The sequence below is a fragment of the Anser brachyrhynchus genome (assembly GCF_964034855.1).
Source record: "Anser brachyrhynchus genome assembly, chromosome: Z".
NCBI classification, from domain to species: domain Eukaryota; kingdom Metazoa; phylum Chordata; class Aves; order Anseriformes; family Anatidae; genus Anser; species Anser brachyrhynchus.
The window spans coordinates 77,402,137-77,418,898 of NC_137697.1; the positions used below are offsets into that span (position 1 = coordinate 77,402,137).

General features: G+C 52.6%; 2 protein-coding genes across 2 annotated transcripts in view; one reads left to right on the plus strand and one right to left on the minus strand.

The window, feature by feature from the left end:
* LOC308185805 (uncharacterized protein) overlaps positions 1-2,416 on the minus strand; it is a 103,796-nt gene extending 101,380 nt beyond the window's left edge. Inside the window, exon 1 of the mRNA XM_080574368.1 lies at positions 2,193-2,416. The gene's annotated coding sequence lies outside the window, so the exon portion shown is untranslated. The remainder of the gene's footprint in view (positions 1-2,192) is intronic.
* Positions 2,417-6,376: 3,960 nt separating this feature from the next.
* NR2F1 (nuclear receptor subfamily 2 group F member 1) lies at positions 6,377-16,536 on the plus strand. The gene is given in 4 exon segments (XM_080574367.1): positions 6,377-6,942; positions 6,944-7,229; positions 10,130-10,657; positions 15,357-16,536. Coding segments are annotated over 4 exon segments (1,257 nt in total). The 5' UTR covers positions 6,377-6,780; the 3' UTR covers positions 15,638-16,536.
* Positions 16,537-16,762: the final 226 nt, after the last annotated feature.

The following is a 16,762-nucleotide window of genomic DNA, read 5'->3' on the forward strand; positions in this document are numbered from 1 at the left end:
ATGAGGCCTGGCTTGGGCAACGCTGGCTCGCGAGGCCTGGCCGAGGATGCTGCGGGGGCAGCCGAGCTGTGCCGAGCCATGCCGAGCCGTGTCAGGGTCCCCGTCCCAGTTTGGGGGGCTCCGTCTCTTCCCACGGTGGCCGCGGCCCGGCCGGGAGCGGGGAGAGAGGAGCCCCCAGCGCCTCTCTTGTCCCTGTCACATCCCACCCTGTCCCCTGGCGGAGCAGGGGACGTGAAAATGCTGAAAGTTGGGGAGACAGAGAGGGAAATTTTTACACGTCAGAGCCGCTCGCCGGGTCCTGTGACAGCAGCCTATATATTTATTGTCCCCCATCTCCTCCGCTCCCTGCATATGCACATATGCATGCACATACATGTGAGTCCGCGTGTGTGGTGTGTGTGCGGGTGTTTTTATACATTTTTTTATACACTGCTCGCAGGGCTCGGCAGGTGAGGCCGGCGTTTAACATTTGGTTTTTTGGAAAAGCCGGGGAGCAAATCTCAGCTCCCCGCTCGCCCCCCGCGCTCTGCCGTGCCGCTCAGAGAACAGCCCTACCTGCAGCTGGCTTTCACATTACGCCCCCCACGCCTGCCCCCCCCGCCAGAAATAGCGCTTAGAAGTTGTCACCGCTCGTCTCCAGAATGAACTTTTCCTTCCCGCAGGGGACGAGGGGACGAGAGAGAGGGGCTGGCGCGGCCACGGGTTGGGTTACACCAGGGGGAAAGAGAGAGACACAGAAAGGAAAGGAAAGGGGAAAAAAAGAAAGACAAGAATAAATACACACATCGAATCCTAAGTCCTCTCAAAGCTCAGATCCCCCAGCCTGAAGAAAGCGGAGTGTGGGGCGACGGAGGGGAAATGAGGGCTGAGCTCCTCAGAGATGCTCGGCGCGCTCTCCTCTGCCCATCCCGGACCCGCTGAGGTTAGAGAGCGATCACAGCTCATTTTCCAATTACACGCAAGCTCTGGCCGTTTCTGCGCGCCCCTGCAATTCGCCGGGGAGAGGAGAGGAGAGGAAGGAGAGGAGAGGAGAGGAGAGGAGAGGAGAGGAGAGGAGAGGAGAGGAAGAGGAGAGGAGAGGAGAGGAGAGGAGAGGAGAGGAGAGGAGAGGAGAGGAGAGGAGAGGAGAGGAGAGGAGAGGAGAGGAGAGGAGAGGAGAGGAGAGAGAGAGAGGAGAGGAGAGGAGAGGAGAGGAGAGGAGAGGAGAGGAGAGGAGGAGGAGAGGAGAGGAGAGGAGAGGAGAGGAGAGGAGAGGAGAGGAGAGGAGAGGAGAGGAGAGGAGAGGAGAGGAGAGGAGAGGAGAGGAGAGGAGAGGAGAGGAGAGGAGAGGAGAGGAGAGGAGAGGAGAGGAGAGGAGAGGAGAGGAGAGGAGAGGAGAGGAGAGGAGAGGAGAGGAGAGGAGAGGAGAGGAGAGGAGAGGAGAGGAGAGGAGAGGAGAGGAGAGGAGATGCCTCCCGCCGGCTGCGCTTCGCTCGCACCCGGGACACTGCCGTGGGCAGGGGGACGGGACGCCGCTGGGGGGACTTCTCCCCACGACCCCCACGAACCCCGGCCCTCCCAGCACCGGCTGGCTGGTGCGATGCTGCAGTCGCCTTTTCCCTGGGCAAGGCAGCGAACGGTCCGCGGCGAGGCGAGGGGATCCCTCACCTCCCCGCCGCGCTCCCCCTTCCCGCAGCAGCGCGACTCGGGTGGGTTTGAGCTGTCCCTCCCCGCCCGCTCCTGCTCGTCTCGTCTAGGAGACATCTGATTGCTGCCCCTTTAATCTGTTGACACTATCACGCAGATAAACAGGCTGCCATCGATCTTTTCATTAGGTGATCGCATAACAAACAGAGCAGGTGAAAAAGAGAGCGCGCTGGGATGCTCGCAACTTGTGCTCGGGGGCTGCGAGGGGTGGCCGCCCGCCCGCCGCCCGTGCCCCCGCTACCCGCGTGGGGCCGCCCGGAGAAACACACGCGTCAGAGGGGCCGGGGGGTGTGTGTGCAAATACCCACACACGGGGGGGGTCGGGCGTTTGGGGGGGGGGGGTGGAGGTCTGGGCTCATGGTCAAAGCAGCGGTGTGGGCGCCCCCGGAGTGGGACGCGGGGCTGAGGCCGGGCCGGGGGCGTCCCGGGGCGGAGGCCGGGTGTCCCCGCCAGGCGCTGCGCCCCCGCCACCCCCCGAAAGCCCGAGGAGGAGAAGCGAGACTTGCCTGGGGTGGCCGGGCCGGGAGCGTGGCCGGCGGTGCGGGAGGAGCCGGGCTCCGGCGGCGGGGTCCGTCCAGCTCCGCTCAGGCTTTCTCCCTCTGCCTGTGTCTGTGTCTGTGTCTCTGTCTCTCTCTCTCTCTCTCCCTCTCTCTCCGTGCCTTGCTCTGCCTCTTTTACTCCCTGTCTCTTCACAGTCTGGGGAGTAAAATCTGGATGATATACATACCGAGCTTGCTTTTTTTGTCTGATTTAATCTTATTCGTTTCACCTTTTCAATGACCAAGAGACAGGACCGAGAGTTTATTTAGAAAGAGGGAGAGAGAGGAAAGGAGCCTACTGTTGCATAGTCAATAACATCCTTTTTATCAATGCAATATACAATAGAGACGGCTTGGCCAAGGGACTCATTGAAAATCTCTTCATTATTTCGGGACAAAATCAAGCGTTTATTCTGATCTCAGAAATGATGAAGGACTGTCCTCTCCAGCCGGCTCCCAGCCTCGGATTTCAGAGCTGACAGGGGGAAAAAAAAAAAAAAAAAAGTGATCACGATACATCAAAGTTGAGTGTATGTGTTTTTTTAATTATTTTTTTAATGAAAGCAACATCAAAATAATAATAATAATAATAATAATAGTAGCAATAAAAGTTCTGTCATATATTTCATCCCTCTTCCCCCTGTAGGCTTTTCCCTGGGCTTACAATCTGATTGTAAACTTTTATGGGAGCTAAGAGGAGGGTAGCCTTTTCTTTCTCTCTTTTTCCTTTTTTTTTTTTTTTTTTTTTTTTTTTTTACACTTTGTTTCTTCTTTGTCAGACACAGTCTTTCGACCCAGAGCGAATTTCAGACCTCTCGCAGTAGGGGGAGGTTTCGGGGAAGGAAGGCTTGCGAGGAAGGAGCCTCGTGGAGGTGAACGCTGAGAAAGAAGGGGTTTCTCCCTCTCCTCGGCGCAGCCGCTATATATTTAAAAAATATGTATTATTATTTTCCCTATTATCTCCCCAATTTATGAAAAAAAAAAAAAAAAACAAGGAGAAGAAAGCGAGGGGAGCGGGGCGGCGGGAAGCGGGGGGCAGAGATGGGGGTCGCACAACCCTCCCGAGGGAAGGTCGGGGGGACCCGGCGGGGAGCGGGGGGCTCGGAGCGGGGCGGGGGCTGTGCCCGGCGGGCCCCCGGTGGTCTCCTGTCCGCTAGATGGCAGCCGGCGCCAGCGATTCTTGCTCCGCGCCGCCGCCGCCGCCGGGGCCGGGCCGGGCCGGGCCGAGCCGAGCCAAGCCGCGCCGGGCGCTGCGGGGGCGCGGAGCGCGGCCGCCCCCAGAATCCCCCCCCCCGCCCCGTATCCCCCTCCCCTATATTCCCACCGCCCTCCTCCGAGCCCCCACCCCCCCCAGCCTCCGCCAAACAGCGCCGGCCCCTCCGCGCCCAGCCGCGCAGCGCCGCGGGCGCCGGCACCGAGGTTTGCTCCGCGCGGGCGGCACGGACAGAAGTTACTTGGGGAGCGGGGGGTGCAGGGGGGGGCGGCGGGACAGTGGGGAGGGTGGGTGCATGGGGGGGGGGGGCGGGCAGCTTCCCTCCCCCGCATCACCCCTGCCGCCCCCCACCCCCCCGAAAAACGGCGCGAGGAGAGAGGGGCACAGATTTAGCACCCCGATCCCCACCCCCCCACCCCCCCCCCCAAAAAAAGGAGGGGAGCGCGGTAGGGGCTGGGCGGGAAGGGCCGGCCGCGAAAATAGCCCGAAGTGGGGTCGGAGCGTGCACAGATGTAAATAAGTGCGTGAACGTGCGTGTGCAAGTGTACACACGCGGGTACATGCACTGCTTCTTGCACAAGGCGTGCTTTCCTTTCCATCATCAAAATCCCTCGTATGGCTTTTTTTTTTTTTTTTTCAATTGGAAACAGATACTGAAATCCCATTTTAAAACGTGGAGAAAAAAAAAAAAAAGGAAAAAAAAAAAAACTTTTCACGGGGTGCCCAAATCGTTCCCTTTTAATTCCCCTTTCCGCCTATCGCAATGCATCCTCTTCTTTTGATGTGTGTGCTGGGGTGTGTGTATGAGAGAGAGAGAGGGAGAGGGAGACCGTGGGGAGAGGGAGACCGTAGACGACCCATACTAATCAGGTCTCAAAGTAAATAGCAGCGCAGGGCGATCTCAATGTAAATTGTGCTTGTCAGAAGAATCCCCTCTCTCTCTCTCCCTCCCTCCCTCCCTCCCTCCCTCCTTCTCCCTCCCTCACTCCCCCCCTCTCTCCTCCCCTCCCTTCCCCATCCCAGTCAGTAGGTAGCAGAGAATTAAAAAAAAAAAAAAAAAAAAAAAAAAAAGACCGGGGGGGTAACCAATAGAGTGAAGGAGGCTTGGCTAACCTTAGCCTCCCATTTTCTCTCCCCCCCAATTCAGGGCTCTGACCAGTCAGTCGCCTTTGATTATCAGTTGCCAGCAGCCCTTCTCTTGGCTCCTTGACATGAGCTCCATATAAGGCAGCGATCTCCATAGAAACGTGTCAGTTTCAATAGTAGTGTCAAAGTTCACTATATACAGACATTCGCGCAGATCCCTCTTTCGGAAACATTGCTCTGCTAGGCTTCCCGTTTAAACGCATTCATTTTTTGGGTCTCTCTCTCTCTCTCTCTCTCTCGCTCGCTCCCTCTCTCTCTCCCTCTCCCCCCTCTCTCTCTCTCTCTCTCTCCCCCTTTCTTGCATATTCTATTAGTTGTTTTTTTTTTTTTTTCCCCTTCATCTCCCTCTTCTCCTTCCTTTTCTTCTTTTTTCCACCCTTCCTCCTTGTGTCTTTCGCTTCATTCCTGCAGGAGAAGAGAAGAAGAGAGAGGTGAAACTAAAAAAAAAAAAAAATCGGAAAGAAAGAAAAAAGGGGAAAAAGCAGAGAGAGAGAGACGGGGGGGGGGGGGAAGCTCGGAGAGACAGAGAGAGAACGCGTTCACATCTTAATACCGTTATTATTTTGACCGTTCTTGCCTATTTTTTTTTTATTTTGGGGGAGGGCTCTGCTTCTGGCTGATGAGTTTTTACCCGAAATACTTTTTTTAGGCAAACAAACAAACAAACAAAAAAAAAAAGAACATTTTTGGGGGGCGATTTCCACGATCTTTTTTTTTTTTTTTTTTTTCCTTCCCTGCAACCAGCATCGTGTGTTCTCACAGGAGAAGAAGAAGAAGAAGGAAGGGGCAAGAAAGAGGAAAAGAAGAGGATTTATTTATTCGACCTACTTTGGATCTCTCTTTTTCTTGCGTGTGTCATTATTATTCCCATTCTCTATTTTTACACTTCGCCGTGAATTCGTCTCCTCTGCGAATTTAGTCACATCCGATTTTTTTTTTTTTTTTGTATTTTTTTTTTAAAAGAAGAAGAAGCAAGCGAGCTCCAGAGACACAGAAAGCGAGAGAGAGCGAGCTCGAGAGAAAGAGCAGCGACCGGCAACCTCCACCTCCTCCTCCTCCGCCGCCGACACGGGATCAAACTGCCTCAGCTCCCCGCCCGCCTCCGCCGCGCTCCCCGGCTCCGCCGCCCTGAATGGCTGACGGCGCCCTGCCCTGGACCTGGCCCCCGGACACCTCCATGCCCTGATCGCCGGAGGCCGGATCCTTCCTCCGCTTCAACCTCCCTCCTCCCCAGCCCGGCGGCGCCCCGAGAGCCCGCACCGGCAGCGGCAGCGGCGGTGGGAGCAGCCTCCGCGGGCCCCGGCGGCGGCGAGCGGCGAGCGGCGACCTCCTCCTCTTCCTTCTCCTCCTCCTCCTCCTCCTCCTCCTCCTCCTCCTCCTCCTCCTCCTCCTCCTCATCCTCCTCCTCCTCCTCCTCCTCCTCCTCTCTCCTCCTCCTCCTCCTCCACCTCCTCCTCCTCCTCCTCCTCGGCGGCGCTCCGGCTTCCTCTATGCCTGCACATCCTCCGCGCTCGTAGCGCCCCGGACCGCGTGTGCCTGTGCCCGTGCGTGTGTGCGTGTGCGCGAGTGGGGAGCCGTGTGCCGGGCGTGTGCGCGCGTGTCTGCCTGCGTGTGCGTGTCCGGCGTGTTACTCTCCTGAATGCCTCTCCCGACAGCCTTGTTTGCCGTTTCTGATTTTGCAACTTGAAGTGGCGGAGGGGGGGGGGGGGGGGGGAGGGAGAGGAGAAGAGGCGAGGGAGAGAGAGAGGGGGAAGCAGAGAGACGGGGGCATTTTGAGAGGGGGGGGGGCAGCACAGTAAAAAAAAAAAAAAAAAAAAAAAAGGAGAGGAGGGGGAAAAAGAGAAAAGAGGGAGAGAGGAAAAAAAATCCTCCGACGCCCCCCTCCCCCTCCCTTTTTCTTTTTCCTTAAAAAAAAAAAAAAAAAATTAGCGAGGGCTCGAGGAGCGAGAGGAGGGGGTCTGGCGGCGGAAAATAAATAAAATAAAGAAAACGGCAGGAGCGGCTCCAGCCGGCGGCAGCAGCGGCGGCGGCAGCAGGGCAGCGGCAGCCGAGGCGGAGGCAGGCGGCAGGCACGGTCCCCTCGCTCCCCGCTCGCCCCCGGCCCCCGGCCGCCCGCCCCCCCCCCGCCCCCCGCCTCTCTCCCCGGCAGCCCGCAGCGAGCCGCGCCGCTCCCCAGCACTTTTTTGGGCCCGAGATATGGCAATGGTAGTTAGCAGCTGGCGAGATCCGCAGGAAGACGTGGCCGGGGGCACCCCGAGCGGCCCCAACCCCGCAGCGCAGCCGGCTCGGGAGCAGCCCCCCCAGCAGCAAGGGGGCTCGGCCGCCCCGCACACCCCGCAGACCCCCAGCCAGCCGGGACCCCCCCTCCACGCCGGGCACGGCCGGGGACAAGGGCCCGGGCCAGCAGGGCTCGGGGCAGAGCCAGCAGCACATCGAGTGCGTGGTGTGCGGGGACAAGTCCAGCGGCAAGCACTACGGCCAGTTCACCTGCGAGGGCTGCAAAAGTTTCTTCAAGAGGAGCGTCCGCAGGAACTTAACTTACACATGCCGTGCCAACAGGAACTGTCCCATCGACCAGCACCACCGCAACCAGTGCCAGTACTGCCGCCTCAAGAAGTGCCTCAAAGTGGGCATGAGGCGGGAAGGTGAATATTTCTTCCCTACTATACTACCGCTCCCTCTCCCCCCGTGGCTGTCGTGCGAGTGTGTGCGAGTGTGAGTGAGCGTGTGGCGTGCGCACCCATCCGCGCACACGCGTGCACACAGAGACGTGCATACACACGCGCTCAGAGTGTGTCTGTGTGTGTGTACGGATATATTTGCAGCTCTCCGTGGCGATCTAGGTCTCTCTATATTTACATGCACATGTCAATCTCTCCCTCTGCCTGCACTCCATCTGGCAGCTTTGCACCAGGTTTTGTTGTTATTGTGGATGGTGGATGGTGGTGTTTTCTTTTGCTTTTTGGTTTGTGCCTCCTGCCCTCCTCCTGCTCTTCCCCACCCCCTTCCCCGGCACCGCCACGCTCTTCCCTTCCCCGCTCATTGTGCCGAGAATTTATTATTATGATCGCTCGCTAAATATTTATCGTTTAGCCGCTGTCTCCGCGCGCGTGTCTGCCTCTCCGCGTGTCTGCGTGCGTGTGTGTGGATGTGGTTTTGTCTATTGTTGGCATGAGACCGGGGGGTGGGGGGAGATACATCTCTCTCTCTGTACAAGATGTGCTTCCATTCAGCTTCCTTTCCCCCCCACCTCCCGCCCCATCATTTCTTTTTAAACCCACAACACTTCTCGGTAGATCCATTCCCAGGCTCTCTTTTTTTTTTTTTTCCTGAAAGAAAGATGAAAGACGTGTAAGTAGGAAAGAAAAGAGTAAAAGGGGGCGGGTGGGGGGACGAGGAGGGGGAAATGTGCTACTGTATCTCCGCTTCCCTGCGCTTCCCGGTGGTTCTGTGCGAGATCTGGCCTTGTTTTCACTCCATGCGTTCAAAGGAAAGTTTGTGAGTGAACCGGGTTTCCGTACTTCTGTCATTTTTTTAGCACGCTGCTCATTTTATTTCTTCGTCAAACTCCACCCTCTCCTTAAAGCCTGCATACAAATTGCGATTTATAACCTATTTACCGATCCTTCTCATTTTAGCAGAATTCCTAGCCTGCATCTGGCAGTGGGCTCCTCACCATTTCCAAGTGCTCTTTTATTTATTTGTTTGTTTGTTTGTTTCCCCCCCTCTCCCTTCCATGAGTTGCTGTGGTTTTCCTCGCTTTTAGGCTCGTTCCTCGTGTAGGAAGATTTCCTGCCCTTCTTTATCCTCGAAATGTGCTTCTCGGTTTACAGTGAAAGTTTACCCTGTGACTATCGTTAAAGATGCCTGAGAGTCACACCAGCGAAACAAGTCGGTTTTGTGGACTGGGGATTACTACTGCCTTAATTGGTTTTGAAATTGTTATTTTGTATGCCACGAGAAAAGGAACGAAGGTGCTCCAGATATGAAAGAGCTCGCAAATATGACGACTTCATTGGTAGCTTCAGGGGCTGTTGGTAGGCGTCTGGGAGAGGGAAAAAAAAAAAATGGAAGAAGGGGGTGAAAAAACGCATAGATTTGTGTTCGCAGTTAACTGATAAATAACTGCCAAGTTTAAAAGCAGATCCAAGAGGCAGAGGTGGGCTGGAGGGCAGGAGCAGAAAGGTCCGGCCCGGGAGACTTGCAGGGCTCGGTGGGGAACGGACATGGCTCTGCTAAATGGGAATAAAAGAGAAAGTTGGCGAAATGTGCCATGCCAGAAAGATGAATTATCTGCGTGCGAGCCCGTGTGTGTGTGTGTGAGCGTGTGCGTGCTCGTGTGAGCGTGAGCGTGTGTGTGAGTGTGAGCAGAAATAAGCCTGAGTAGCCGTATCTTCTCCTTAAGTTACCTTTGTTTACATGGCATGCGGCAGAAAACGCTGGCACTGATGAAGTAAAACACACACACACTTAAAAAAAAAACAAAAAAAAAAAAAAAACTTTGGTCAGCTTTCGGGACTCGAGGCATGCTTACGCTCTGTGTGGAGATGGTTAATGAATCCAGTGTTTTTGCAGTTGCAAGCTTGTGCATTCACTGTGCAACGCTGACTGCAGGCTTTTGCAGTGGCAACAGCGCATCAAAGATATTAATTACACCGTCCCCTTTTTTTTCCACGAATGTTTGGCTATTGTAAGTTCGGACCTTTTTGTTTTATTTCCCCCTTCCCTTGATAATATTTAATCTTTCTCTTCCTTTTAGCAGGGAGAACTTTGCTGGGCGGGGGAGGGGGGGTCCTCTATGGAAAGCTTGTTCTGTGTAATAAAGTTAGCGGTGGGGATCTGGGGGGCTGCGACCTGTTCCAGTTTTAAGGGTAACGATATGGTATTTTTGAAGAATATGGACGCGTTTATTTTTATGATTTTTATTTAAAAAAAAAAAAAAAGCAACACAGCAGTTCACTTGTAAATCTCAGTGCTACCAGGGCAATCGGCTGGGATCCGCAACAGAGCTTGGCTATATTTTTAACAGCTGGCTGTGATTTTTAACCCCACTTTCTTACCACCCGGAGGATTCCTTTGATTTTATTTTTACGTGTGGGGCTGCCTTTTGTTGCGAGAGGGGAGGGGGACACAGCGGCGGTGGGGGTTGGGGAGGGATGGGGGGGTGGCGGATTTGTCTTGTTTGCCTTGGCTTCTTTTTTTTTTTTTTTCTCTTTTCTTTCTGTTTTAATCTGTGTTTATTTTCGTGAAGCCTGTCTGTATTGGGGGGCGGGGGGCGCTTGGCTGCCGCTGCTGCGCTGGGGGTGCCTGAGCCGGGGCTGGGGTCGCGGCCGGGGCCGTGCCGTGCCGTGCCGTGCCTGGCTGGGGGGCGATGCAGGTCGGCCGCAGCTGCCCGGCTCCGCATGCCTCTGGCTGTGTGTGCCCATGCGTGTGCCGGGGGGGAGAAGCCCGGCATTGTCTCCGGCTGTCTGGCAGCGCCGCCGGGGCGATGCCCGCGAGCCTCCTGGATGCACATTTCCTCTCCTTCTCTCCTTGTTTTTGTCAGCGGTTCAGCGAGGAAGAATGCCGCCCACCCAGCCCAACCCCGGCCAGTACGCCCTGACCAACGGGGACCCCCTGAACGGGCACTGCTATCTCTCGGGATACATCTCCCTGCTGCTGCGGGCCGAGCCCTACCCCACCTCCCGCTACGGCAGCCAGTGCATGCAGCCCAACAACATCATGGGCATCGAGAACATCTGCGAGCTGGCCGCCCGCCTGCTCTTCAGCGCCGTCGAGTGGGCCCGCAACATCCCGTTCTTCCCCGACCTGCAGATCACAGACCAGGTGGCCCTGCTGCGGCTCACCTGGAGCGAGCTCTTCGTGCTGAACGCGGCGCAGTGCTCCATGCCCCTACACGTGGCCCCGCTGCTGGCCGCCGCCGGCCTCCACGCCTCCCCAATGTCCGCCGACCGCGTCGTCGCCTTCATGGACCACATCCGCATCTTCCAGGAGCAGGTGGAGAAGCTCAAGGCGCTGCACGTCGACTCGGCCGAGTACAGCTGCCTCAAAGCCATCGTCCTCTTCACCTCAGGTGAGCGCCGGGACAAGAGGTTTGGGGCGCGCCGAGATTTGGGGCGGGGGGCGGCGGGACGGAGGCGATGCACGCGGGGGTCGCGGCGGGGAGCGCGGGGACACGGCCCCGGGACCCCGCCTCGCCCCCTCGCAACCCCCCGGCAGAGCCCAAACGTCCCAAACACACGCGGGCGTGCACCGGGCCGAGCGGAGGCGGCGGGAGCGTGCGTGCGTGCGTGTTAACAATTTTTTCTGATGATAGATGGTTCAAATTAACCGGCAGGAAAGTGCATTAACATCGCCTTTGAAGTGCTCTGGTTGTAGCCTATAAGAATATCATACATCTTCTATTATTGTAACCTGCGAGAGAGAAATTTATAAACATCAAAGACGAACGATGCGGTGGAAATATAGGCAGTGGAAGCGAGGCGAGATAAGAGGCCTCGCAACGTCATTTTTTAATTATTATTCTAATTATCGCCACGATGGGGCTAATTGCCACTTTTTCTACTTGTTTGTTTTTCTTTTCTTTCGTTTTTTTTCCCTTCTTTTTTTCCCCTCTCCCCTTCCTCTGTCTCTTTTCTGTCCGGTTTGTTGTTGTTTGGTTCGAGCCTTATTATTATTATTATTTTCCATTTTGCTGCCTGTTGTATTATTTTTATCTTTTTTTTTTTTTTCACCCTGGTCTTCTCACTTACTGATAACTAAATATTCCCAATAAATCTGACTTAAAACTAGGCCGAAGCAAAATTTAAAGCATTCCTGAACAAAGATGGCAAATCGTTCAAAGGCCTTGTTTAACAGTAAGCATTTTATAATCCATCAATATTTGTTGCCTTTCATGCATGAAAAATAGTATTTACATTGTATTAAAATGACTCCTAAATTTGCACAATATTGTAATGTAGCAAATGTAGTATTAATATCGATTTGAACATCAGATAATTTATTTAGACAGGAGTATCTAATTTGTATGCAGGGTGGTCGGACACATGTACTGTGACTGCCCCCTTTTACTTCCAGTGCAAATGCAGTCTCTCGGCGTTGGAGGGAATATTTCTTTGCAGAGGATAAAGTGCAGATCTTAAAACAAATGGAAGATTTACTGAATAGCCAGCTCGACATTTTAATGCATTTTATCTTAATAAGTCTTCCTGATGGAAACATGTTTTTCAAAAGTGACAAAGAGACCTGGCAGCATTTATCAGGCTGATTTAACTCTGGAACCTGCCTGCAGACTTACGTACTCTCCATCCCCATTCATTTCAGGGTGTTCATCAATAGCAGGGTCGATTGGAGAGAACCCTTCTGTGGTTCCCCCCCTTCCCCCACCCCACCCCCGACCCAACTTTGAGAAATTATTCCCCATCAGGGAGGCTCTGGCCCGTGCCTCGGTGTTTCCTGCCGCCAAAGGCCCTGGGAAGGTGATTGCCCCAAATGAGGACATTTTTTGGGGGGGGAAAGTGGGCATTTTCATATTTTTCTCTCTCCCCCTCTCCTTCTGTTCCCCCTCTCACCCCTTTCCTTTACCTTCCTCAGATGATCGACCTTGGCTGGAAAGGCAGTTAGAGGCTTTAGATGAGCCCCTCATTTACATATATTAAAAACAAATGTAATAATTAAATGTTTACGAGGGGGGAAGCCTGTTCCAACAATGGAATGGGGCGTGAATGAGGTTTAGAAAGGGAACAATAATATTATTTTGGAGCAGGATCGCATGGGGCATCTCAGAAAATGGAAATACAGCTGTCAGGAGTAATCTACCCCTTACCCCCATCCGCACATTTCCACTTTTCACTAAACTTGTTTTGATTGCTTAGCCAGAGGGGAATTCATGGGAAGCCTTTCTCAAAGTCATCCAACTTTTAAACAAACTTTGACTGATGGAAAAGACATTTTTAGGCATATTGTCCTAAGTCCTTTGCTAAGGACTTAGTATTTAAAGCTGGCATGGGTTTCTCCTGTTGTGGTTTTTACATTTGGGCTCCGGATAGTATATTTAATCCGTAAAATTCTGGACACCATCCAACGACTGGGTCGTGACCCAAAACCTGCTCCTTTTCTTGACTCTCTCTCCCTCTCTCTCTTTCTGCCTTCTTCTTCTTATCTCTCTCTCTCTTTTTTTTTTTTTCCTTTGGAGTTATTAATTCCTGCATCTACCTTTTCCTCGTCATAAATAAACGTTTCCAGGAAGGGACCAAGCTAAATAACATAAATCCAATAAATCTATTTGCAGCGCAATAAGAACTTTGATTTCTAGTTAGATGCCAGCTGATTACATCTATATTTTCTGAACACTAAACTCTTCTGAAGGCGTAACATGAAATACATTCCCACTACTACAAAGAGGAAGGCTGGAGTGTGCTGAACAGTAATGGTTATTTATTTACATAATTTCTTTTCCATAGACTGCGGGAAGAAATATAGAGCTTTCCCATATTGACACACTGCCATATGAAAAAGTGAGGCACACAGAATTTTCACATTAGCCCACTTTCTGAGATGGGATAATAATTCACCTTCGGTAAATATGTATTGCATTATTTCTTCCATGGATTGCGCTTCTCTGGACTCAATAATCTAATCGAGCTGTGCATCCCTTAATTATTATTATTTTTAATCCTGTTCTAGAGGGAGAATTAAGCCTTCCCACCACCACCTTTAAGGATAAAATAAAATCCAAATAGACACATATGCCAGACTATTAAAAATAATTAAAATTCAATAGATATTATCGGCACGAGAAAAATCATACGCGCTTGGCGGCATAATGCAAATCCCAAGGCGTATTTTTCTCCTTCTCCTGCCTGCTGCCCTTCTAGCCATCAACTACCCCATCTACAGCGTCCGGTGACCTGCAGTATAGGTGCACTTACCATAAATATCTGATAAATATTTTACTGACCTTAAGGGTATGACATATGGGGCATAAAGAAAAAGCCCTGCTAGGGTGTCAGTAAGACCCTTTCATATTGCATTGTTTGGAAGTTGAATAGGATCCTAATGCATAATGGGTAGATAATGCATGTAAAATAGCAAGATATATGTAAATATGGAGTGTGATTTGTGGCAATCAACATATGAACAGGCCTGTGGTTTTGATATATATTGCAAACAAGAACAGGCCCGAGCGTTTGATATATATACATGTTGCAACCTGGAGCTTTAGATGTTGCAAAATATCATTGCATTAAAGGTACAGTATGGATTAGCAGAGCAGTCTGGCTCAGATAATTGTATATCTGAGGGATGCCAAGTCCGCAGTTCAGGTCAAAGGTTCCCCTCTTCAGAAGTTCTTGAATTATGGCTTGTTTTATTTGTATTTTTGCTCGAGGCCACAGTATTGTAGATGAAGGTGTTCAGAAATCTTTGTAAAGCCAGTTCTTGATATGAGAAGACATAAACTTCAAAAATCCAGTTGCTACAGATTTTTTTTTTTTTGAATAATTTGTTGTGTCCTTCCAGGGTCATAATTCTACATTCACAATTTTATAATGTCCTTCTGGGGGGCCATTAGCATGCATTAATCCATATACGGATCTATACATTAGCAAAGTCTGCCTTCGATCTGTGTAAAACCGCAGTGCCAGCTGACTGCCTCCCTCTAATCCTGATGTGTTGTTGTTGTTGTTGTTGTTAATTTTTTTTAATAATATCTATTATTAATCTGCGGAACAATGTAGATATTTGAGCCACGGAGGTTATCACGCCACTCTTCCCTGACCTCAGTTCCCAGCCCAAGACCCCCAGCCATCATTCCTTGCACAACTACGCGTGCGGGCACAGGGCTGCACGTGTAACACGCCGATGGTGCACCTCTGCCCCTCTCCCTGCCCACCCGCGGAGGCCCCGGCCGCGCACCTCCCCGCCCGGCCGCATCCTGCGCAGTGCGCGGGGCGCGGTTCTGGACACCGCCGGCCCCGGCTTTTTGTGTGCGGGCGCTGCCGGGCGCAGAGCCGCCGGGACGCGGTGCGGAGCCGCTTCTCCGCGCCCTGGTGCGCAGCGGGCAGGCAGGGACCCCCCCCGGCATCCCCCCAGACCCCATCCCCAATCTCCCTGCGATGCGCAGCCATGTCAGCAAACTCGTTCTGTGCCTGCGCGCTCCGCAGTCGCTGTCTCTCTCTCTTTCTCTCTCTCTCTTTCCCCTTATTATTTTTTTATTATTTTTATTATTATTATTACCGTTTCCTTTCCCGGCAGCCCCCCTTTCTCACCGCTGTTATTTACCGGCGGCCGCTCCCGGTTCCCAGGAGCGCGGTGATGCTCACGGGGGGGGGGGGGGGGGGGAGGGGGAGGGGGGGGGAATGATGATGATGATGATGGGAAGGGGAGGGGGCGAGGTCGCGGCGGTTTTTTTTATTATCTTTTGGGGGGGTGGCACGGCCGTCAGCGCATCCCCGCGGAAATACGCACCGGGGGGATGGGGGTGAGCGGGGGGCGACCCCCGGCGGACAGGTTATTGATAATCCGCGTTATTTATAGGAGGGGGATGGGAACTGGGGGGGGGGGGGGGTATGTTGGGGGGTGCCCCCCCTCTCCATGGAGGAGGAGGGGGGCGCCGGCGCGCAGCTTCCCGGTCCGCTTCGCCGCCACTAACCGCTTCCCCCTTCCTCCCCCTCCTCCTCCTCCTCCACCTCCTCCTCCTCCTCCTCCTCCTCTCCTTCCTCCCCCCCCCCCCCCCCTCCGCCGCCCTTCCGCGGGCGCGGTGCGGCCGGCAGACGCCTGCGGGCTGTCAGATGCGGCGCACATCGAGAGCCTGCAGGAGAAGTCGCAGTGCGCGCTGGAGGAGTACGTGCGGAGCCAGTACCCCAACCAGCCCAGCCGCTTCGGCAAGCTGCTGCTGCGGCTGCCCTCGCTGCGCACCGTCTCCTCCTCCGTCATCGAGCAGCTCTTCTTCGTCCGCTTGGTAGGTAAAACCCCCATCGAGACCCTCATCAGGGATATGCTACTGTCGGGGAGCAGCTTCAACTGGCCTTACATGTCCATCCAGTGCTCCTAGAGCCCGGCCCGCACCCCCGGCAGAGACGCTGCGCGGCGGCGGAGGCGGGAGCGCTCGCACCGAGGGGCAATCGGGGTGCGGGGGGGGGCCCCGGGAGGCGGACACTAAAACAAAAGAAAAGGCCCGAGTGGGATCAGAGGTGTGGCCGCGGTTGGGAGAAGGACGGACCTTGGCGTCCGTAGAAGTTGTGGTGCTTTGGTTGGTTTTTGGTTTGGTCGGTTTTTCTTTATTTTTTTATTTTTTTTTTCCTTTTGGAGAGGAGGAAAAAAAAAAAAAAGATGATGATAATAATAAAAGACAAAAAAGCAAAAAAAAATAAAAAATACAAAAAAAAAATATGAGTATTGAGGGGATATTAATCAAACCTGAAGGGGATACTGGATCTTCCAGGATTTATTGTGGACTGTTGTTGATATATGCTGTACAGTAACAAACAAAACAAAATGCGTTGAAACTGAACTGAACCTTGTGTAGAATGAAAAACAAACAAACAAGCAAACAAACAAACAAAATTCCACGCGCAAACACTTACCATGAGCATTGTTATTCATTTTGTAAAATATTAGTCTTTATTTTCATTTTTTGTAAAACTTAAAACATCGTATGCGCATAAAGGAAAAACAAAAGAAACAAGAATTAGGGGAAAATAACATTTTCCAAATAATTATAAAAGAAAAAAATTGTCCTGTGTCTATGTATCTATATCTGTTTTGTATTTTTTTCTGGTTCCAAACCAGGTTTCCTGTGATTCTATACTAATAATTTTTGATATAACCCTTTGCTTCTTATAATGAGTGCGATATATGTTGTCGAAGCTGTTCTTCAAGAATTAAAATTGAAGTGAGAATTTAAACAAAAATAAAAGAATTTAGCAAAAAAAAAATCAACTTATCACCCCACAACCCATGAGTCTTGTTGCTTGAAACATGCCAACAGTTCACCAAAAAAAAAAAATGAAAACAACAACAAAAAAATTTAACCTCCCTGGACTTTTTAACTCCTTTACTGGTGTTAAAAGGGAGAACTTTAAAAAAATAAAATAAAACACAAACTTGTGAGGGGCCAGCCAAGCTGTGCAGACCACGTGATGCCCCCAAACAGGCTTCGCTGTGCTGCCGAGGCCTA